Below are 24,786 nucleotides of genomic sequence, written 5' to 3' on the forward strand. Positions count from 1 at the left end.
CGTCGGCAGGCGGACTCTCAACCACTGCGCCACCAGGGAAGCTCCCACAGTATTTATCTTGATTATTTCTCTCTCATTCATCATTTCTCTTTGGAGCTAAATTCAGATGGATGGCTGTTCTTGCTGTCGGAAATACAAGTACAATCTTGCTATGAAGAGCAAAGTTGTTAGTCAGCTTCGGCAACATTTTCAGGATTACCACTCAGGTATCATTCTGTATATTTATGCTAACTCCCAGATGGCTTTGTAGATAAAATCCATCTAATTAGATTGACTTGGAATCCAGTATCTCCATCTCTCATTTATGTCAATGACATGTAAATTGGATGTTTTGGGTTTTTTTTTTTAAGTAGTTTAAACATGGCAGTTACTACCACGTTTAAGCTTCAGTAATCTCCTGAGAACCTCCTCGTGACTGGCAACTGGACCCTCTGCCCGGGGTGATCATATGAGATAGAGGATGTCATGTTCTATTCCAGGTACATGTTCCTAAACACTTGCAAATCTGAAATACTTAGAATCGTGAATTTTCACTATGTAAATTAGATGCATAAATCTGTAAGTGGGAACATGGCTTTTCTTTTATATTCTTTAAACATAATAAACACATATGTGACTGTTTTATTGAACAGTATTAATTATCCAGAATATAGACATGAAACAGTTTTATCTTTCTACAATTATTAAGCTCAAATGTGCCCTGCTGAATGTCTTTACAGTGAGTAACAGGTCCCTTTATAACATCTTGGATAGGTACTGTAATGCTCCGGTCCCTTTTTATTATTAAAAATTAAAGAAACCCAAAGCAACGCAACAAGATCTAGTTTAAAATTCCAACCTCACCTCTGTGTCAAGACCAGACTTTTACATAATGAACTTGGATCTTTTATTTCTCCTCCCGGTCAGTTTACCTTGGGGAGGAAGGAAGGGTGTCATCTGTCAGTCATTGCCCTTTCTTAATGCATATTCCTGCTTCTCTGTTTGGCAGTGGCTGTCGACCTTGACCCTTGACAGCCAGTACCCACATGCTGGGTCTCTTGTGGAACAGAAGCAAGTCCTCAGGGGGCAGGGGGAAACCCCCAGGGGATATATATTGCAGAGACAAGTCCATCTCAGCACTTCCAGTTCTTGCCCTTGGCAGTGTAATCCATCATTTGTTATATCTTCTTCCTCCTTTTCCACCTAGACAAATGTCTGAAGTAGGGACACATCGCAGATTCACTTGCTGCGGGCATCCGTAGTTTCTGTTAGTGATTCTCCAACCCCTCTCACTGGACAACTTAAAGGGCAGAGGTGGGGGAAACAGCCCTTCACCTTGAAGCCCCAGGAGGAGTGAGGCAAAGCCAGAGCATCCTCCTCTGGGCTGCTAAATCACAGGTGTGAGGATGTCCACCTGTCCCCCCCCTCCTCCCTGCTGTACTTTCCCAGAAGGGGTGTATGGAGGCAGATGATGGTAAGGCATCGAGATGTGTCTTGTCAAGCCCTGGAGGGACCAACCTGTCCTCACTCCTGTCTGCTGTCTTCAGCGCATGCACTTGCCCGATGCCTCTTTGTCCTTAATTGAAGTCCTAGGCTGGTGCTCGAGGAGCAGATGACTCAATATACACTTGTCACCCATTCTCTTTATGTCCTTTCAAATCATCAAAAAGTGTTTCAGGCCTTAGACAACCTGTTGGCTCAGGGATATGCATCCCTGATGCCAACATTTTTTTTTCATTATCCTTCCTAAATTACAGGATGAGGTTTTGCTTTTACATATATATATATATATAAACTTAAAAGGTGTACCTTTAAAATCATTCTTTTTATTTTCACAGCATCACTTCAGTATTTCAGAGTGTTATTGTTAATACCAGTGTGACTTTTCGTGGACATCTTCCTGTCTACCTAATTCATAGTGTTGTAATCATAAGTTCTAAACCCCTGAATCTCAGGTACATTTCTCAGTAGTAGTACTAGTAACACTCTTTAATGAATGACTAGGTAATGTAAGACATTAAAAAGATTTTAAATTTTAATGTAGCTGAATATTGAAGTCACCGCATAGAGAATCTCCAAAATGGCTCACAGTCATGCTGATGAATACTAACAACAGTGCTGTCTGTGTTATATCAACAAAAGGAGGTGGGGTATTTCTGCTTAGAGCTGAAGGGGTCTGGCTTTGCGGCTCCAGAGTAAATGCGGTACACAGTTCTCCTGACCTGCCAGCTTTGAAATGATTCGATTTTTGAAACATTTGACATTTGAGATACATTATTTTGAATTTTGCTCAAAATGTGATTTCATTGAGATCCTTTTGTTACACGAATTAAACGTTGAACAATTCAATTTCACCTCAAATGCTATCACCCTTTTAGGAAAGGTTTGTCATTAGCGAAACTGTTTAGCTGCCTCTGAAGTGCAAATACCACCTGGGAGCAACTTGTTGGGGTGAAGGATTGAAAAGGAGCTAAGGATGAGTTGAGTCATCTAGAGCCACAGTCAGCTTCTTTCCCTGCAGTGGTTCTGCAAAGTCAAGGTGTGATCTCAGCCCTTGGTCACTTGCTGTGGAATAGTTAATGCTTTTAGCAGTTATGCCAAAGGGCCTAGCCTTGCTACACTCTTTCTTTCATCATCAGAATCAGTTTCAGGCCACCAGACACAGCTTTTCCGTCTCTGCCTTTTGTGCTAACATCCTGAATGTGTGCCCTGTACTGTGACGGAGATAACATGGCAACTGCAGCTTGTGGGATAACAATGCAATTGCCCCAGAAAAGATGACGCTTTGTGGGCAGAGGAGTCATGCTGACATCTTGTGAATGACTTGAATTCCTCAGGCCCCCCTCCTCCACCCGCCACACTCAATTTAAGAGTGTTGGTCCAAGTGAGGGTTTCTGCAGTTGATTGTGGAATTTGATCAGCCTGAGTACATCAGCCAGGAAAGTCTGATGATATTACATCCTGTGTTCTATAAGCAGAAATGCCCAATTTAAGATACTTGAGTTGGAATGTCAGAGTGATGAAATCAGTGTGTCTAGAATGCCTTCAGTGGGTTTCAGCTGTTGGTAAGTTTGGTTAAGGTCAAGTTTTAAAGACTTTTCTCCTCCTAGAGTTCACCCTGACCTCCCAGTGGCATAGATTATCTAAAGGACTGAGCATGTGGCTGTGCTGTGTAACTTCCATGGTCAAAATCTCTGGTGGTTACTTATGGAAATACAAACTTAGAGGTATATTTGCAGGATTAATGGTCATGGCGCAGTAGTTATGAAGTTGCACATGATTCAATATTAAAATTCTGTGCTTTCTCCCCCGCCTTAGAAAAACATCCTTTTGTGTTTTTCAGTGAAACGAACGTAGTGGTTAAAGTCAGCCTGAGTAACATCAGTTGGCCCCATTGTGCCCTTCCAGGTTGTGATACTGTACCTTGAAATAGCTGACAACTTGGTGTTTTTAGCCACTGGTTCCTTATGACTTGAAAGATCTTTTTGTCCTAGAAGCGTTGGTGCATTTTGTCTTCCTTCATCTCCTATGTGATGATGAGTGAAAGCTTCCCCATGATAGAGATATACTAAAGAATGACACACTTTCCATGTGATCAGCTGCGTTTGTGTTGTGTGACGGGGGGTAACCATGGGCCACATGTGTGGCTATTGGGCACCTGAAATGTGTCAACTGAGGGGCTGAATTTTTAACTACAATATGTTAGAAAAACTGATCTTTGATTCAGTTATTGGAAAACAAGTTTGAAACAACTAGAACGTGACTCTACTTTCGCAACTGTGTATTTTGTGAAACATAAAGACAGATGAAGTATTTCTGATGAAAAATCCAAATTGAGATAAGCTGTGAATGTAAAATATGCAGCTGGTTTCAAAGACTTAAAAATAAGAAGGTAAACTATCTTATTAGTGATTTTTCTGTTAATTACATATTGAAGTGACAATACTTTGGATACATTAGGTCAAATAAAAATACATCAGAATTAATTTCACCTGTTTCTTTTTATTTGTTTTAATGTGGCTACTAGAAAGCCACTGCTGTGGCAGTTGAGGCCACAATGCATTTTCGAAAATGACAAGATCAGGAATATATATATGCTCAGAAATGTTTAATGTTTGCATCAGAAATATCCTTCAGTGGCATTGGACCGAATCTACATAAGAAGAAATCTGCCAACTTGTCTTTTGAGAAATCCCCCAAATTGCAGTATGAGACAGATGGCACTCAACTGATACCCTTAATAGAATGTCAATATTGGCACTTGGACAGGTGCTTGTGAGAAATGGGCTTAATATTAGGTAATAAAAAGAACTTCTGGTCTTCAAGGGGGCAAGTATCTAAGATCCCGCATCCCCACAAGCTCAGTATGTTGCTGGATAGTGCTTCCATTTGATTGTCTCCCTGGTAGAGTGAAGGTGCCTCACCATCTGAATCTCAGGAATCAGGGTGATGCAGCTCAGCCCTCACTCATAGTGTGTCACAGCCTTCTTGACATGGATTAGTCCTCCTTAGACAATCAAGAGGGGGAATTCCCTGGCAGTCCAGTGGTTAGGACTCCATGCTTCCACGGCAGTGGGCACAGGTTCGAGGGGGAATCCTGCAAGGTGCACAGTGCAACCCAAAATAAATAAGTAAACCAGTAGCTCTTAGACAATCAAGAGGAAAAAGGCTCAAGATGCAGTGGTTAGTTGGCTGCATGCAAGAGTGAATGACTTTTAGTTGAAATAAAATCAGTCAAAAATCCCTACTTTTTTATAGTGAGTAGAAGGTTGGAGGGCTCGTAGGTACCTACAGTGGAGGGAGGGGTTGCCCTTGAGTTTAGGTTGCCACTGAGGATGAAATAGGGAAGAGGCAGGAAAAGGAAACTTTTCTGGAGCTAGACGTAATAGGCACATTAGCCATCCATCAGAAGGTAGAATAGTAGGAAAGAACAGAAACCTTGAAATCATGTAGACATGAGTTTAAATCCCGGCTCTGTTGATTTTTTTTTTTCTTCCTTGTATAGATATTGGAAAGACACAAAAATATTTGGTTCCTTTTTACTTATTATCATAACACTTATTTTGTCATTTTGGGGGTCAAAATGAACACAGCATTAGTATTTTTAGGATCATTAAAGTAACGTATAATTCTTTTTTTTTTACATCTTTATTGGAGTATAATTACTTTACAATGGTGTGTTAGTTTCTGCTTTATAACAAATTGAATCATTTATACATATGCATATGTTCCCATATCTCTTCCCTCTTGCGTCTCCCACCCTCCCTATTCCACCCCTCCAGGTGGTCACAGAGCACCGAGCTGATCTCCCTGTGCTATGCGGCTGCTTCCCACTAGCTATCTACCTTATCTGTTGATTATTGACTATGTTACTGCTTTACCTTTCTGAACCTCAGTTTCCTTATATACCAAATGGGGAAAGCAGTAGGTACTATATCTTTGATTTTTGAGCAAGCAGTAAAGCAAACATGTAAAGAACTAAGAAAAATGCTAGCATAGCATATAAAAATGGCCACAAATTCTTCCTCTCCCTTCATCCATGCCATTTCAATGTGAAGCTGCAATTAGCATCAAGGGGTAGAGCTTATTTCTCCATTTGGCTTCCTGTGTGACTTGTTTTGGCCAGTGTATCATTAGCAAGAAGCTTGAAAAGCATTTGTACACTGCGGCTTGCCCTCTTGCTGCTCTTTGGAAACCTGTGGCCACCTCCTCATGAATAAGCCAGGGCTAGCCTGCTGGATGAGGAGAAGCACATGCCCATACCCAAGCCACCAGCTGGACAACTGTCACACACATGGGAGAAGCCACCGATCACCAGTGGACTGCAGAGGTATGAGGGTGCCCAGCTGGGACCAACTGAAAGAACCCAAAAGCCCCGACACAGAATTGTGAACTCTGAAATTGTTGCTTTTTTAAGCCACTAAATTTTGAGGTGGTTTGTTACACTGCAAAAACTAACTGATGCACGTTATATATTCACATAGACATGTCTAAGTACAGAATGTACAATCATTAATATCAAGGACTTTATGTGCTACTGATGTAATATAAAAGATTTTACCTGAAATTCAAAAAAACCCCAAAATGATAAATATCAAGTACTAATCCATGGAGCTAGTTTTTTTTATTTTCTTTCTTTTTATTTTTGTTTTGTTTTTCTTCTTCCTGAAGATACCTTCGTATTAGCTATGCATTGTTTTGACATTCGTGAGTGTGAGAGAACTGGTGAAAATATCATGAGTTGGTGTGTTTCTGAATCTTCGCTAGGCTGAAATACTCTGGCTAGTAATGTGTTCATTTCCCCCTCTTTTTTCAATTTGTACAGATATTTTGTCAAACTCTGACATGATTTTTCATTAGAAAAATACATACATTCACATGATGAGCTATCAAGATCAAACCTACCAAAAGCCTAAGATTAAAAAGACTCACAGTACTGGGCTTCCCTGGTGGCGCAGTGGTTGAGAGTCTGCCTTCCGATGCAGGGGACACGAGTTCGTGCTCCCGTCCGGGAAGATCCCACATGCCGCGGAGAGGCTGGGCCCGTGAGCCATGGCCACTGAGCCTGTGCGTCCAGAGCCTGTGCTCCGCAACAGGAGAGGCCACAACAGTGAGAGGCCTGCGTGCCACAAAAAAAAAAAAAAAGACTCACAGTACTAAATAATGGTAAGGATGTGGAGCAATGGGAATGTTCCTATCTAGCCAGTGTGATTGTAGATTGGTACAACCACTCAGGAAACCTGTTTGACAATATCTTCTAAATTTGAATATAATAATACATTATTATCCAGCAGTTTCTCTTCTTAGTGTATACTCAGCAGAAATGTATACATAGGTGAACCAAAATATGTGACAAGAATTTTCATAGCTACATTATCCATAACACCCCCAAACTGGAAATAATCCAAATGTCCCTGAACGGTTGAATGCGTAAATACATCGTGTAATATTCATATAACAGAGTACCACATAGCAATGAAGAAGAAAACTGGTGCTATACATAATAACATGAATAAACCTCACTAACATGATGTTGAATGATAGAAGGCAGATGCAAGAATACATATTGTATGACTCCCCTTATGTAAAGGTAATATCCATTTTTTAAAATTTATTAGAGTATAGTTGATTTATAATGTGTTAGTTTCAGCTGTACAGCAAAGTGATTCAGTTATACATATATTCATTCTTTTTCAGGTTTTTTCCCATATAGATTATTACAGAATATTGAGTAGACTTCTCTGTGCTATACAGTGGGTCCTTGTTGGTTACCTATTTTATATATAGTAGTGTCTGTATGTTACTCCCAAGTTCCTGATTTACTCCTCCTGCACAATGTTTCCCCTTTGGTAACCATAGGTATGATTTCAATACCTGTGCGTCTGTTTCTGTTTTGTAAATAAGTTCGTTTTTATCATTTTTAAAAAATTAGATTGCACTTATAGATGTAGAAAACAATTTTATGGTTACCAGGGAGGAAAGGGGAGGAGGGATAAATTGTGAGATTTGGATTGACATATACATACTACTATATATAAAATAGATAACTAATAAGGACCTACTGTATAGTACAGGGAACTCTACTGAATACTCTGTAATGACCTACATGGAAAAGGTGTCTAAAAAAGAGTGGACATATGTATTTGTATAACTGATTCACAGTGCTGTACAGCAGAAAGTAACACAACATTGTAAACCAACTATACTTCAATAAAACTTTTTTAAAAAGAAAAAATTTAGATTCCACATATGAGTGATATCATATGATATTTGTCTTTCTCTGTCTGATTTACTTCAGTTAGTATGATAATTTCTAAGTCCATCTGTGTTGCTGCAAAGGACATTATTTTGGTTCTTTTTATATGGCTGAGTACTATTCCATTGTACATCTGTACCACATATTCTTTATTCATTCCTCTGTCGATGGACATTTAGGTTGCTTCCATGTCTTGGCTGTTGTAAATAGAGCTTCAATGAACAATGGGGTGCATGGATTTTTTGAATTATGGTTTTCTCCAGGTATATGCCCAGGAGTGGGATTGCTGGATCATATGGTAGTTCTATTTTTAGTTTTTTAAGGTACTGCCATACTGTTCTCCATAGTGGTTGTACCAATTTACATTCCCACCAACAGTGTAGGAGGGTTCCTTTTCTCCACACCCTCTCCAGCGTTTCTTGTTTGTAGACTTTTTGATGATGCCCATTCTAACCAGTGTGAGGTGATACCTCATTGTAGTTTTGATTTGCATTTCTGTAATAATTAGTGACGTTGAGCAGTTTTTCATGTGCCTCTTGGCCATCTGTATGTCTTTGGAGAAATGTCTATTTAGGTCATACGCCCATTTTTTGATTGGGTTGTTTGGGTTTTTTTGACATAGAGCTGCATGAGCTGTTTATATATTTTGGAGATTAACCCCTTGTCAGTCACTTCGTTTGCAAATATTTTCTCCCATTCTGTGGGTTGTCCTTTTGTTTTGTTTATGGTTTCCTTTGCTGTGCACAAGTCTTTAAGTTTAATTAGATCCCATTTGTTTATTTTTGTTTTTATTTTCATTACTCTAGGAGGTGGATCCAAAAAGATATTGCTGCGATTTATGTCAGAGAGTGTTCTGCCTACGTTTTCTTCTCAGAGTTTTATAGTGCCCAGCCTTACATTTAGGTATTTGATCCATTTTGAGTTTGTTTTTGTGTGTGGTGTTAGAGAATGTTCTAATTTCATTCTTTTACAGGTAGCTGTCCAGTTTTCCCAACACCGTTTATTGAAGAGACTGTCTTTTCTCCATTTTATATTCCTGCCTCCTTTGTCATAGATTAATTGACCATAGGTGCGTGGGTTTATTTCTGGGCTTTCTATCCTGTTCCATTGATCTCTATTTCTGTTTTTGTGCCAATACCATACTGTTTTGATTACTGTAGCTTTGTAGTATAGTCTGAAGTCAGGGAGCCTGCTTTGGCTATTTGGGGTCTTTTGTGTTTCCATACAAATTGTGAAATTTTTTGTTCTAGTTCTGTGAAAAATGCCATTGGTAATTTTTTTTATTAATTAACTAATTTATGGCTGTGTTGGGTCTTTGTTTCAGTGCGAGGGCTTTCTCTAGTTGTGGCAAGCGCGGGCCACTCTTCATCGTGGTGCGTGGGCCTCAGTGTCGTGGCCTCTCTTGTTGCGGAGCACAGGCTCCAGATGCGCAGGCTCAGTAATTGTGGCTTACGGGCCCAATTGCTCCGCGGCATGTGGGATCTTCCCAGACCAGAGTTCGAACCCATGTCCCCTGCATTGGCAGGCAGATTCTCGACCACTGTGCCACCAGGGAAGCCCGCCATTGGTAATTTGATGGGGATTGCACTGAATCTGTTGAATGCCTTGGGTAGTATAGTCATTTTCACAATGTTGATTCTTCCAATCCAAGAGCATGGTATATCTTTCCATTTGTTGTGTCATCTTTGGTTTCTTTCATTAGTGTCTTATAGGTTTTGTAGTACAAGTGTTTTGCCTCCTTAGGTAGGTTTATTCATAGGTATTTTATTCTTTTTGATGTGATGGTAAATGGGATTGTTTCCTTAGTTTATGTTTCTGATCTTTCATTGTTAGTGTATAAGAATGCAAGAGATTGCTGTGTATCAGTTTTGTTGTTGTTGGGGTTTTTTTGGCCGTGCCACACAGCTTGCAAGATCTCAGTTCCCCAACCAGGTATTGAACCTGCATCCTTGGCGGTGAAAGCACAGAGTCCTAACCACTGGACCGCCAGGAAATTCCATTGATTTTGTATCCTGCGACTTGTTGAATTCATTAATGAGCTCTAGTAGTTTTCTGGTAGCATCTTTAGGATTTTCTGTGTATAGTATCATGTCATCTTACAGTTTTACTTCTTTTCCAATTTGGATTCCTTTTATTTCTTTTTCTTCTCTGATTTCCCTGGCTAAGACTTCCAAAACTGTGTTGAATAAAAGTGGCAACAGTGGACATCCTTGTCTTGTTCCTGATCTTAGAGGGAATGCTTTCACCTTTTCACCATTGAGAGTGATGTTAGCTGTGGGTTTGTGATATATGGGCTTTATTAGGTAATGTCCATTTTTGAGAGGAGGGACTAGTGACTGACATGGGCCATGAGGATTTTTGGGGGCGTTCAGGTGTATTCAGTTTCTTAATTGTCTCAGTGGTTACAAGAGTTTTGTTCACTTTGCTAAAATTTATTACACGTGATTTTTTTAACTTTTCTATTTAAATTTTCAAAAGGTTATTTAAAAACTCAAGAGTTTGTATTGTCAGCATATCTATATATATTTACATACACATGCTAAAAATGTTAAGGAAGAAAATGTTAAGGAAGAAATACAGAATCAGCACTGATAATATAGGTGTGTCCAAGTTATATTAATTAGTGAAAAATCAACTTGCAAAATATTATGTATACTATGATTTTATTTTTGGTAAAAGCAAACCAAGCAATACCCAATACCTAGGATTGGCTATAATGGTTTACAAAATTTATAACAAATTTAGTCTTTCTGAATTATATAATTGCATGTTCACTGTTGAAAATTTGAAAAATATGAAAATACTAAAGATCAGAATAACATACTACTAGATGCTAGTTTTGAGTGGTTATAGTTTTTCTCTATATGTCTGTGTTTGTGTAGGTAAGAACATATATACTTAATCAAAATTGAAATGTTCTTCTATAATATGATGTTTAATGTTGATAAAAGTTTTCATTATATGAAAGTGCTATAACTGATTTAACCAACTTCTAGAAAGTTTTTGCATATTTAGACTTTCAACAGTGTTGCATGTCCATATCCCTATACTGTCACCTATACTGAGTATTATTAAAAACATAAAACACAACAATAAACTATTCAACATTGTGACAGACTTAAATTTTTGTACATGTAGAAATAAAGGACTCATTTTTCTCTTGTTCTAGAGGATAATATTCACAATAGACAGGACTGCCTACATTTTGGACATTACTTATCTTCTCACAAATACTATCATGAGTATTACCATCATTATGTATAAATGAGTTAATGACTACATATGAATGAATCCTGAGGTGTTCATCATGTCAGAAGTGATATTAGGACTTTGTGTCTGTTTTATCTCAGTTAATCAGCAGCAGCATCTTTCATAGATGGGGCAAATATGAAATGAGATATAGGCAAAAAGCAAGGGGTAAGCTTTGTGAATGTATAGTAGCCATACAGGGAAACTAGGACATAGCAATATATCGAAGATATACATAGAAGCATATGTAGAAACTATATGATTTCGTTTTTCTTCCCTTTCTTTTCTAGGTGACCATAGGGTAGACTGCTGATCTGATTGCTGTATTAGTTTGCATTTTAAATTATAAAATTACCTAGATGAGTAAATATTTTTGACTTTATTTACAGGTAGATAAATGTCAGCTCTTAAAAAGCAGCTCTCCCTGTGCACAGACCTGAAAAATACGAGTTTCAGTTACCAAGGATCAGTTTAACTCTGTTCCCCCAATAACATGGTTCAAATTTCACATACTACGGTGTGTTAACTGTGAGCGATCTCGAGAGGCACAAACTTCATTGCTGCCTCCTCAGTCCACAAAAATCACCATGTCAGTAACAGATGTACATCTTGACTCGTGACCAGTTACGTCACACCTTTCAAAGTCTGTCTGTGGTCGGCTGTCACACATTTGTTGTTTGATTCTGACGTAATCAGCAAAGAACATAGCGTGTTACCGCTTTGTCCCCAGTGAAGAACCCACATGATGGTTTACAAAAATAAACCTTCAAAAGAGGGAATTAGTAATGAAGTTGATAGTATAGCAAAGTAGTGAAAATTGATAATGCTAGACATGAAATTTGAATCGTAGATGTAGCTATGGAAGAGAAAGGTGACTGTGGAAGTGACACTACAACATTTGAGAGGTTCTAGATATGCAGCCAGAGGATTGTAGTGAAAATGAACTCATTGATATAAATGTAAACCCTGGTTGTGACAGAAAGGATGAAGATGTCCTAGAGGAAGTGATACCAGGAAAAAAAAAAAAACCTGACATTAAAGAAACTCTCAGAAATATCAGGACATGGAGACCTCAAAGGATGAAAGGTTGGCAGCCAATCCAAACTTCCAAAGGAATATGGCGACTACACAAAGCATAGGGAAGGTGCTCACTCAGTATTTTAAGTTACAAGATGAGAAGAAGGAGGCAAGCACTATTCGAACTACTCTTGATAATTTTCCTATAAGGAGTAAAACACTTAATTTTTAATTTTCTTTTAGTATTTTAAGTTAGTGTACTAAGTATTAGTTTACACTTTTTATTTCTCTGTACTTTTATAACCAAGAGTGAGAGGGATTTTAATGTTTTAACGAAAATTTTTAACGGCCAAAGCACAGTCGTGAGTTTGCCCATTGATCGTGGAGGTTGCATGGTGGTTTTTACGATCGTGCACTACTGTACAAAGCAGGGGCTGCCTATCTGTCTGTGCACCAGTGGGTGGATGTACCTGATTTACTGTAAACCAGTGGAACAGCATTTCAATTTTTTTTGCTAACCTTTTAGAAACCTACTCAAGATACAACAAAATTATTGTATTTCATGATTTGAAGTGTTCAAATCCATTCTGTTTCTTTAGTGTGGTACAAAGAGGGCGCCTCTGAGGCATTCGTTTTTTAAACTGTAACATAAGTCTTTCCAAAGACCAAACTAGGAAAAAGGAATTTTAATTTTGAGTTAGCAGGTACAAAGGGACATCATTAGAAATGGAACAAATCTGAGGTCAACAGTATCCTTGTCAGTTTAAAAAAATGGTCCTGTTTTCTCAGAAGCTTTAAATGGAAGGCAGAATAGGAAAATATCCAACTTCCAACATGCCAGGCATAAGTCATGGGAGAACCTCAAGCCGTGGGGTTTGCGTTTCCTGGTCACCCACTGAGTGACTAGAGGACTAGAGTTCTTTTGAAATGCTTTCCTCACCAAAGCAATGATGTTTGAGGATGTCTGACGGTCGAGGTCTCATTTATCCCGCAGCTTTGTACCTGACTATTATTTGTACCTGACTAGGCCCATTACACAGTAGAAGCCATTAAACATCTGTGCACTTCCTGGCCACTTCAGCTGTGACAGCGAGTTGTTAGAGGATTGGAGATACTTTCTGTGTATAATGTCCTGTGGGTTATGTAACAGGGATGTGGGAGACTGTGGTAACGCAAGCAGTGATCATCACCTACCACTCTGTCTACACTGAAAGTGAGAGACTCAAAAACTCATCTATTTTAAACTCGGAAGATTCCTTGCTGTGCTTTTCTTCAGTACTAAAACTGTGAATACAGCAAAAATGTTAAGGCTAAAAGCTTCAAAGATTAAATCACCCTTAAGGAGTTCCTTACCAATATTGGTACTGGTCTTTTCACATGGGAAATGTAGGCAGGTTGCTGTTGTTTGTAGAAGCTGCTATTGGTATAGTTATCAAGTCCAGTTAAACTGTGTTTCAAGAAACACTCATTGCAGAGATGGCTTTAATGCTATGTGCTGGGAAATGTCAGCACCTTTTATTATTATTATTTTTTTTACTGAGGTGAAATTCAGGTAACATAAAATGAGCCATTTTAAAGTGTATGATTCATTGGCATTTTGTCTGTTCACAGTGTTGTGCATCCATCACTTCTGTCTAGTTCCTAAATATTTTCATCACCCCACAGTAAAACCTCGTGCCCATTAAGAAGTCATCGTGCATTCCCTCGTCCCCCTGTCTCCTAGTAGCCGTCAGTCTGCTTTCTGTTTCTGTGGATTTACCTATTCTGGCTATTTCATGTACATGGAATCATACACTGTATGATCTTTTGTGACTGACTTCTTTCACGTAGCATGATGTTTTCAGGGTTCATCCATGTTGTGGAGTGTACCAGTACTTACTTCCTTTTGATGGTTGAACAATATTCCACTGTATGGATATGCCACAGGGCACAATGTGTCCATTCATCCATCAATGGACATTTGGGTTGGTTCCACCTTTTGGCTGCTGTGAATAATACTGCTCTGAACTTTTGTACAAGTATTTGAGTACATGTTTTCAGTAATTTGGGGTATATATCTAGGAGTGGAATTACTGGGTCCTATGACAAGTTTATAGTTAACTTTTTGAGGAATCACCAAACTGTTTCCCACTTCTCAGGTTTTATAGTAATTTTGCCAAGTGTAAGGAGGGTGCACTTGTTCCCTTTCCTGATACCTCCTGTGGTTCACTCTGCCCTTTATTCAGTCCACCCCAGGGGCAGGTAGAGCGGCTTCCCTTACTGATAGCCTGCAGAACACGCGTCTTCCTCTCCTTTCCTCCTTGCCAGTCCTGCTGGATGGAGAGGCCGGTCCCGGTCTGTGCTGATATGCCCAGATGGATAAGTCTTACTGATTCTTGTGTTCTGTTTGGAGGCCAGTTGGGCTTTCATCTCTGAACTGGCCTCTAGCAGAACAAGTGCTGCTCTTTGTCTTTTTAACTTGGTTTTGTTTTTCAAGGAGTCCAGAACCTGCACAGGGTTCAGTATGCTATTTACTGGGGGTTCCTTTGGAGATCCCACAACTTAGGATGTAAAAGGTTATGATGCTCGAAGAGTTTGAACTTTGTAGATGTGGCTTGGACTTGGAGGTTTAAGATCTAACTGCCACTTATTCTTAGCAGTGTCAACTTGATGAAGTCACCTAATACTTTACCTTTAATTTCTTTATCAGTGAAAATGGGGGAATCCCATTCACCTTTCTGATGTAACAGATATGCTCTGGGGCTCATGTAAATAGCAAAGCAAGTGCACAATAACATAGGACCTGACCCAAGAATAAGACTATCTAATTTACATTTTTGTTTCACATATTTTAACACAGCTTTTTTTTTTAAAACAATATAAGGTCTTTTATGGTGTAAGTAAAATACCGTGTCTGAATTTTAATAACCTGACCACAAAATTCCCAGCAGCATGATTGCTACAGGAATATGGTACAGATAGAGAAGTTGGTAAGTCTCCAGCCTTTAAGGAGAAAATAGATAACCTAGCAGGGTAAGTATTCACCTCCCAACACCTGTTGATGTGATCAGAGTGCCTGGCCACTTCTCCATCTGGGTCACTTCAAACTCTGGAATTGAAGAAGTGATTTTTATTTGGAAGAAAAACATTTTGAGGCATCTCTGTAACGATATAAAGACAGTTTTGTGAATTCATTTAGCCACATCTGCAGATTACCAGAATATATATGCAGTAAGAAATGCTCTTATCTCTTCTTATTATCTTGTCTTAGGTTACACACCACCTTTCCAAACTCTTTGACAGCATTGTAGATCTGCAGTTTGAAGGCGATCAGGATGTTTCCGCGCACAGGGCCGTTGGAATGTACAGCAAAGAAAAGGAATACGTCCCATTCCCAGCTGAGTGTGAATGCATAGGCCATGTAAGATTTGCTTATGAGGTTCTCTATGCCAGAGAAGTATTGGGGGGATAATTTTAAAAAGTTGACCAAGAAAAAATCAACTCATGTCAAATGAGGCTCTGGTTAGTTTTGTGCTCAGAGATTCCCGTTTACCTGTGTCCGGTGTGACAGAGGGCTCCTCTGCCATGCTTCCCACTCTGATCATCAGGCTTCAGCACCCTGCAAGAGCTCACACTTGCTCACAGTTGAGCCAGACGGGAGGGACTGTCACAGACTGAACGAGTAAACCCCAGAATTAGTAGCAAATGCCACCCAGTGACTGAGTCTCCTACAGAGCATATTGTTTTCACCCCTGCTCAGAGTAGAGGGGAGGGTTAGGGTGAAGCAGCACCTTGCAATGAAGCACGTTTTAAAGAGGCTGTGGTTCAGGATTCTGACATGGGTGTTGTAAATGGCTGCTCGTAAATAAAGTTGATTGAGTCCGCTAAGCTAATGTCATGTACACTAATTACCGTGTGCACAGACAGTTAACATCCTCTCTTCTCTCACAGCCAGACACCTCAAACACATTCTTAACAGTTATCTATAAGAATGGCTCTTAACGATTTACGAAGCAGCTCTTGGTGTTTTCAGATGATTTACAGGAGTTGCATCTTTTTACGACGATGTTTATATAGGCTGAGTTAATCCACAGGGTAACTGAGACAGTAGCCTCTATTGCAGAACAGTTTAGGTTGAGGCAGGGGGTTCCTTAAAGGGTCCCTTGCAGAAATGTGATGGCAACCTTTTTTTTTTTTTTTTACAAGGGTTTCCTTTATTCCTCTCTGTTGCTTTTTAATATTGTACCAGAAAAATCCTGCCAAATGCAGGGGAAGCAGATGGTGGAATACTTTGATTAAAATATATTTGTGATCTCTGGGGCTCTTTAGGATATTATTACAATGATTAGAAAAAATCACCATAAACTCTCTTGACAAAAGTGTGTTGCTGTCTGCCTCCCCCCGGCAGACTGCTAGCTGACTGGCATAGTGCCCAGAAGGACACTCCAACCATAGATGTGGGTGTCACTAGCAGGAACCCGTGGTACTGAAAGTTTTCACAGTGCTCTAACTTATTTTATATAAGCAACTTATGCTAGAGACTTCTGGGCATGTAGCACATTTACCCTCTAATTGCCTGTTTTATAAAAAGATGCTTTTCCTTTAGGTCTTCCCCCCCGGCTTCCCCCCACACTTTTATGATTGGTTCCTCCCTGTTTCGGCTCTTTGCGTTTTATTCGACAGATGTTTATTGAATACCTACTATGTACCAGCTGCTGGGTTTGGCTTTTGGAGATCCAGAAAAGAATAAGACATGGCACCTGTCCTGGGGGACCTCTTAAGCTTATTGAATAAATGGATATTCACATAATTAGTGATAATGGGAAGTGATAATTCTTGTTATAGAGGGTGGGACAGAAGCTGATGAAAGACCAAGAAGTGGGAGATCAAGCAAGCACCTCATCAGGGCTTAGTTCTCAAATTATATTGAGCTGAGTTGCCATCGGTGGCATAGTCTCTGAACACGGGTTGATGTGTCACCTTGTATGTGTGTTCGGTCTTCCCAGATGGACTGGAGAGTCCTCGAGAACAGGTGGCCATACTAAGGACATGGATCCCAGGGTATCTGGGATATGATCAAGTGATCCCTAATTTACTAAGAGAGCTTGCTGCTTGCTGACATTAAGAGTTGTGCGGAGTGACTACAGTAGTGATTAGGTCACCCTCTCTCAGGTATCTGAACAAAGCCCAGCTAGGAAGCCAGGAGAGAAGTCTTTTAGGATGTTGGGGATGGTTCTTCCCTTTTTCTTCCAATAGGGAAGGCTGTCAGCTCACTGACCACGTACCGCTCCTTCCCAGTTCTCCAGAGATAGAGGTTGTAGGAATGAATGCTGTGTCATCTTCACAGAGGCGGGGAAAGAAATCAGTTGTATAATCTTCAGGATCTCATATAGTCCTTGGAATTTATTTATTATAGTTATTTTTTATTGATATGATCAATTATTTGCAAGTGGTATAGGTATCCTTTTTGTTATATAATATCATCCCGAAGGAACAGATATATGGATAAATATAACAAAGCATATTTGAATAGGATGGAAAACTGGCTGAAATATATTTGTGGGAGCAAAATAAACTTCAAATGAATTTTTTAAAAAAAGATTTTCACAAGTCGGCAGTTGTCCTATCATACTCTCTTGCTGTGTAATTTATGACAAGTGTGAGGATGAGAGCCAGTAGGGAATATAATTAAGATACTTGCTGAAAACACTTTGGCTTAAGACTAGGAACTATGTAGATTTGAGGGTAGAATCTTTAGTAGATTTAAAAATTATCAAAAGATACATTTAAAAAATCAGTTTCCTAGACTCACAGACATAGAAAGCAAATTTATAGTTACCAAAGGGGAAAGGGGGCAGAGGGATAAATTAGGAGTTTGGGAGTAATGGATACACACTGCTATATATAAAACAAATAAACAACAAGGACCTACTGTATAGCACAGGGAACTATATTCAATATCTTGTAATAACCCATAATGGAAAAAATTCTGAAAAAGAATATAACTGAATCCCTTTGCTGTATACCTAAAACTAACACAACATTGTAAATCAACTGTACTTCGGTTTAAAAAATCAATTTCCTATTATTTCCAAACCTCTAGAATTTTACTCTAGCATATTGGCTGTGATGCTTGGTTTCTCAAAACACTGTGTGTTATCAGAGGGGATCTTGGTCTAGAACCATCAGGTCTTCAAATCTGAAAAATGAATAATGGAGAACACCTTGTCTGTTTAGGATGTGGAATTTTATCAGCCAGCTGGTAGGTGAAATAAGATGAGCAGTATCCCAGTAGAATCCAGGTTCATGTAGGAAGGACTTCATTAATCAGGAGTTCACTGGCTCGTTATACGTATAACTGTGTAGCCTTCAAGGCCATGAGAGGATGGAATAATCCCTTTTCCATAGTTAAGCCTGTGTTACAACACTTCCATTTGCTTCAAAAGGTGGAAACGTGGCTTCTGCAGCTGGAACAGACCATGAAAGAGACAGTGCGACGTTCTATCACAGAAGCCATCGCAGCCTATGAGGACAAACCCAGGGAACTGTGGATTTTTGATTTCCCGGCTCAAGTCGCACTAACTAGCTCACAAATCTGGTGGACTACAGATGTAGGAATAGCCTTCAGTAGGCTAGAGGAAGGCTACGAAACGGCCCTAAAGGATTTCCATAAAAAACAGGTATTTTATAAGATTTATGATTTTGAGATTTAAAGGGACTTGAAGAGGTAAGCTTCATTCATTCATTCTTGTTTTATGGGGTGTCTTCTGTGTTCAAGGTATGACGCTAGGAAGATTTTAGCAATCATTTGTTTAGCTTTCCATTTTATAGTTTGGTGTTGTCCTTCTTGTTTTCTACATGGGTTTAAAACACATCCATCCTTAAACAACAAGGTCCTACTGTATAGCACAGGGAACTATATTCAATATCCTGAAATAAACCATAATGGAAAAGAATATAAAAAAGAATGTGTATATATATATATATATATATACACATACATATATATAACTGAGTCACTTTGCTGTACAACAGAAATTAACACAACATTGTAAATCAGCCATACTTCAATAAAAAATAAATAAAACAAACAAATAAAAAACATCCATCCTTGTCCGTTATCTCCCAAGGATCTAGTATACCACCCACACCTAGATACTGTACATGTTTTTTTCCACCTATGTAAGACTCTCCAATTACGCTTTCAAAGGAAGTTGCAGATGTCAGTCATCTTTACCCCTAAACACTTTTATTAATACATACCCATTTCATAAGTTTAATTTCAGTTACTGTATCTCAGTTTACCAAAGTTCTTTTTGGTTCTTTAAAAATCAGTTTTATAATGACATGTCTTCATTATGGTTTTTATTCTTCTATCTCATTAATAGTCTTATTTAGGTGGTTCTGTTCCTTTGAGACTGTTTTTTTTTTAATTTGAACTTGTTTTTTGTATGTTTATTTTTAAAGGTTATCTTCAGGTTGGCTTTTTTTTTCTGGAGGAATTCTGTGTGTTCTACACTGAGCAGATGTCCCTACATGTTTTTCTCCTTGTTGCCTCCAGGTTTCTACAGGTTTTGTGAGTTCGGGATTAATTTTGTGGTTAGTTACTCAGTCTGGGATTTACCGATCATAGTGGCAAGGTCATTTTGGATGCCATAGCTTCACATGGCTTAGGCCTGAGATTTTGATTTCTTTTAGAGGACTTTTTTCCTATCCAAAGCCCCAAGATGTTTCACGCTTTCCTCTTGCTTCTCTGAACTGGTGGGTAGAGTTTTTCTAGAACCTTTTATTGGACTGTGTAATACTCTGAGGATCTTGGCTTTATGTCAGCATCTCAATTCTAACTCCCTGCCTTGCTCAGGGAGTATAAGAGGCAGAGAACAGAAATGTTGTGTTGCCATGTGGGCAATTTAAACTTCAGTCTCCGATGTTTGGGTCTCTACTCAAATTCTCCTTTCGGCAGCCGTGGCATTAGCCTGTTAACCTCATTCTACTGCTCTAGCTTGGATGCACATCCTTGGCATTAGGGACTATCACCCACTCTCCCCCAACCCTTTCCCTTTCTTCCTTCCCCCTCTCTGTTTCCCCCTCTCTCATGTTTGGCTATGTACTTTGCATGTGGATGTGTTTCGTTTTACTCAAATATCCTCTGTGTTAATAAAGGAATTGTCCATTCAGTTTAACCCAATATGTTATAAGGCTGCCTGTTGTTATTATCACTGCTATTTAGGTGGTTTTTATGTTTGGCTCTCAATAATAATACTGTAGTAAACAGCTTTGCATTTACATCCAGGTTGCACATATTTTTCTTTATTTCTTCAGGATAAACTTCCAGATGTAGAATTGCTAGGTCAGAGACTGTACCTTCTTAAGCCTTTGAAACATCATGCCAAGTTTACCTTCCCAGTATCAGTGCATGAGAATTGTCTGTTGCCTCCCCTGTCATCAACATTGGGTTGATTCTTTTTTTTTAACATCTTTATTGGAGTATAATTGCTTTACACTGGTGTGTTAGTTTCTGCTTTATAACAAAGCGAGTCAGCTATACGTATACGTATATCCCCATATTTCCTCCCTCTTGCATCTCCCTCCCACCCTCCCTATCCCACCCCTCTAGGTGGTCACAAAGCACCGAGCTGATCTCCCTGTGTTATGTGGCTGCTTCCCACTAGCTATCTATTTTACATTTGGTAGTGCATATATGTCCATGCCACTCTCTCACTTTGTCCCAGCTTACCCTTCCCCCTCCCCGTGTCCTCAAGTCCATTTTCTACGTCTACATCTTTATTCCTGTCCTGCCCCTAGGTTCTTATGGAACAGGTTAGAAAGCCCAGAGATAAACCCACGCACATATGGTCACCTTATTTTTGATAAAGGAGGCAAGAATATACAATGGAGAAAAGACAGCCTCTTCAATTAGTGCTGCTGGGAAAACTGGACAGCTACATGTAAAAGAATGAAATTAGGACACTCCCTAAAACCATATACAAAAATAAAATCAAAATGGATTAAAGACCTAAATGTAAGGGTTGATCCTTTTTATTCTTAGAGCTAAAGTTATTTATATTCCAGTAGCCTTAGGTTATTCAGCTAATTAAGAAAATTTAGCTTTTTTCTCCTTTAAAATAGTTTTAAAGTTTTCCATTTTGTTCAAGTTATAATAATGCTTCTTTTTCGTGTTAGATGAGAAGTAGACAAAGAGGGTGGTTTATGAAGACAGTATTTATGGGCTTAATTATGAAACACTTCCAGCATGAATTGAAATGTTTGACAGACCAGCCAACAGATGCCTTCAATACAGCATTTCAATGTTGCCACTGGTACTAATATGCACACCAGAGCAGCTAACGTTTGAATATTGTTAAAGCTGCAGTTTGGTTCATGAGAAGTGTGTGCATCTAAATTGAAACCCCATTAGTTTTCACTCTTTAAAAATGGTTTTAACAGTCTGTTGGAGTTTGTTTTTAATTAAAACTACTCCTGCTAATACTGTGAGCAGTTTTTAAGGTGAACTCCAGTCCTTTAAAATAGCTTAATTTCAAAACTGAAATCAGAGTTGGCTGTAACTGACAATCTACCTGAACAAGTAATTTCTTTCCTTAGTTCTCAGTTCCAAATTGTAGTGAGGTAAACGAAGATAATTATTTTAAACTTTATTTCCCACCAGACATATTGTAATTGCATGTTAGGTAGTGTTGGGATTAAAGGCAAAAATACTGCATTTTGAATATATATCCCTGCCTCGCCAGAGTCTTTGAAAGTAAAACAAATAAAATATAATTTCTCAAATTTGAGCGTTCCTTGGCAAAAGTATTTGGTTAGGCTTGGGATCTGATAAGAAAGTTTTTCCATTCTTCCTTTATCATTGAGCTGTGTGCAAATCAGCGAAAAAGAGATGGAAGCATTTTGGATTCAAAATATTATTTACAAGTGTGCTGGGACATTGCCTAGGGTACTTTTAATAAGACTCACAATAAACAATATAAAGCTTTTCTTATTTAACTATTTATCCTTTCTGACCACAAATATTCAGAAATATTATAGGTATAAGAAAGAGACTCTCATTTTCCTGCTTAGGGTCAGTTTTTGGCCTCATTTTTAATCGTTGAGAAATTTTTCAGAAACAATTGCATACCGTGTTGATAGTGTTCTTATCTCACCCTGACCCTTTGACCCAAATAGGGAAGGCTGTGAAGGCTGCAGTTACACAGTGTATATTGGAAATGAGTTTTTTGTTTGTTTTTGTCTTTATAGAAATTTGTGACCTGCTAGGCTCATGCTTCATAACAGCAGGAAGCTACAAGATGATGAGTAGAGCACATATTCTCTACCGCCCCTCTCATCTGTTAACAGAAAATTTTTCCACAGACAATTTACTGACCTAGTAGGCTTTTATTCAGTGATTCATCAATCAGGCAGCATTCAGTCTGCAGATGGAAAGGAGCTCCAAAGAGCTGTAGAAGACGAGAGATTTTTATAGACCAAAGTAAGCAGGAGCAAGGAAGGGGGCATTTGCTGATTAATTAAAGCAGGGTTACTTTCCTTGTAAGGAGCAAAGGGAAGCCTAGGAGCCAGGTCAGGTAACGTGTGCTGAGCAGGCAAACACTGCTTGGTTGACCTAAGCCCGCTTTTTCTGGGAGAACCCAACATAGAAACAGTTAAGTTTTGGTTTGCCGATGTGGGTAACGTGAGCGACTCCATCTTAGGCCCAACCTGGTTACTTTAACGCATCAAAAATTATGTTGAATGACAAGGTATAGGAAAAAAAAGTCATATTGTACCTGGAAATACTGGACCGGATAATTTAAGGAATGCCTAGAAGTTGGTAACAGATGGAATCAAACTGATAGATGACTAAGAGCAGAGAAAATCACAGTCCAAACATACGAAAAAGAAGAAGCTATTGCCATGATAAGCCTATTTTATCCCAGTGAAACTCCAGAGAAATTACAAACTGAGATTCAGTAAAGGTAAAAAACATGTGGGGCTCATGGCCCATGATCAGTGATAATTAATGAATATGTAAGAGGTGGACAGTTGGAACCAGTCCTGCCTCCTGTACATCCCAAGAGATTATCAGTGAGAGTGTTTGTCCCCAGGATAAAGGCCTGAGAAATACTTCATAAACAAAGTGAGACGTTTATTGAGGACTTCTGCCATGACTGTGTCTTGACTGTAGATCTTGGGTTGGACACCTTTTTCTGTGCAGGATGGAATAGTAAAGATTTTAGTCTTTATGGGCTTTGTAATCTCTTTCACAACCACTCCTCTCTGCTATTGGAGCAGGAAAGAAGCCATAGGCAATTGTTAACCGAATGGGCATGCTGAGTTGCAATCAGACTTTATTTATAAGAACAGGTGGTGGGCCATACTTGGCTCATTACCTGTAGTCTACCAAGTCCTGTTCTAGAGGAAACAGCAGAACAGATCCTGAAGTCACTCAAGATCCCCGCAATAAGTGGAGGTAACAAAAGAAGAGATTTGTTACCCATATAGGCCATGAGTCCAGTCTGATCCATTAACTCAAGCGTTGGTTCTTTGAACAGATCAAACACTGACAAAGATTTGCAGTTCAGAGGAGCCAGCAGAAACAATAAGGGGATAGGGAAAAGAAAAATCTCTTGTACGACAAAGAGATTTTTTTAGAAGACTGTACAACACTACATGTGATTTTATACTAATAGTTAAGTTGAAAATCTAAATTAAATGGATAATTTTCTATGAACACTGTTTCTAAGATTAATTCAAAATGAGGTGGAAAACTTGAGTAGACCAGTAACCACACAAATGATAGAAATGGTAAGAAAGTTTAAATTTAAAGATAGGTACCTTGTAAATAGAGCCCTGTTCCAATGGTTTCTTTAATTTCTCTGAACAGTGTTTTCTGTAGTTTTCAATGCAGAGGTCTTATACATTTCTTGCTAGATTTATTTTTAGATAATTGATATGTTTTGATGCTGTAAACATATGCTAATTAATTTTAAATTTTCTAATGTTTGTGGCTGGTATACAGAAATATATTGATGTTTTAATATTTACCTGTGTCTTGAGACTTTGCCACATTTGCTTGCTAGTTGTAGTAGGTTTTTGTTTTTTTTTTAGTATAGTTTCACAGGCTTTCTATGTACATGAATATACCATCTGTAAATAATGACAGTTTTACTTCTGACCTTCCATTCTCTTTTGCCATTTATTTCCTTTTCTTGAGTCATTGAATTGGCTACGACCTTGAATATAATGTTACATAGAAGTAATCCCACTCTTAGGGAAGAACAATGTTTTACCATTAAGTACGATAGTAGTTCTAGATTTTTGTAGATGACCTTTCTCAAATAGAGGGGAATACCTTCTATTACTACACACTGAGAATTCTTATTTTGAAGAGGAGTTGAACTTTTTCAAGTCTGCTGAGATACTCTTGTGGTTTTTCTCTTTTATTCTGTTACTAAGGTGAATTTTTGAATGCCAAGGCAACTTTGCATTTATGATGTGTTACCATTTATAGATGTATATATTTTTTGCTGGATTCTATTTGCTAATTTGTCCAGAAATTCTGCATTTATATTCATAAGGGACATTTATCTGTAGTTTTCTTTTATTATAATATCTTTGCCAGTTTGGGGATGAGGATTATGCCCCTTAAAAGGAATTGGAAAGTATTGCATTTTCATGTATTTTGTGAAAGAGATTATTATAAAAATCACTGGTAGTGCTATCTGGGCTTGGGGTTTTCTTTCTTTATAAATTGATTTCTTTTATGTACATGCTGTTGTGTAGCTTTTCTGGTTTCTTTTTTTCTTGTGTCA

At 38.7% G+C, this 24,786-nt stretch overlaps 1 protein-coding gene across 1 annotated transcript in view; it reads left to right on the forward strand.

The window, feature by feature from the left end:
- The window catches only part of DNAH11 (dynein axonemal heavy chain 11), a 315,096-nt gene that overhangs the window by 93,472 nt on the left and 196,838 nt on the right, over positions 1-24,786 (forward strand). Inside the window, 2 exon segments of the mRNA XM_060305020.1 lie at positions 15,252-15,401; positions 18,427-18,660. Coding sequence (XP_060161003.1) covers positions 15,252-15,401; positions 18,427-18,660 — 384 coding nt within the window.

The sequence above is a fragment of the Globicephala melas genome, chromosome 9, assembly GCF_963455315.2.
Source record: "Globicephala melas chromosome 9, mGloMel1.2, whole genome shotgun sequence".
NCBI lineage: Eukaryota > Metazoa > Chordata > Mammalia > Artiodactyla > Delphinidae > Globicephala > Globicephala melas.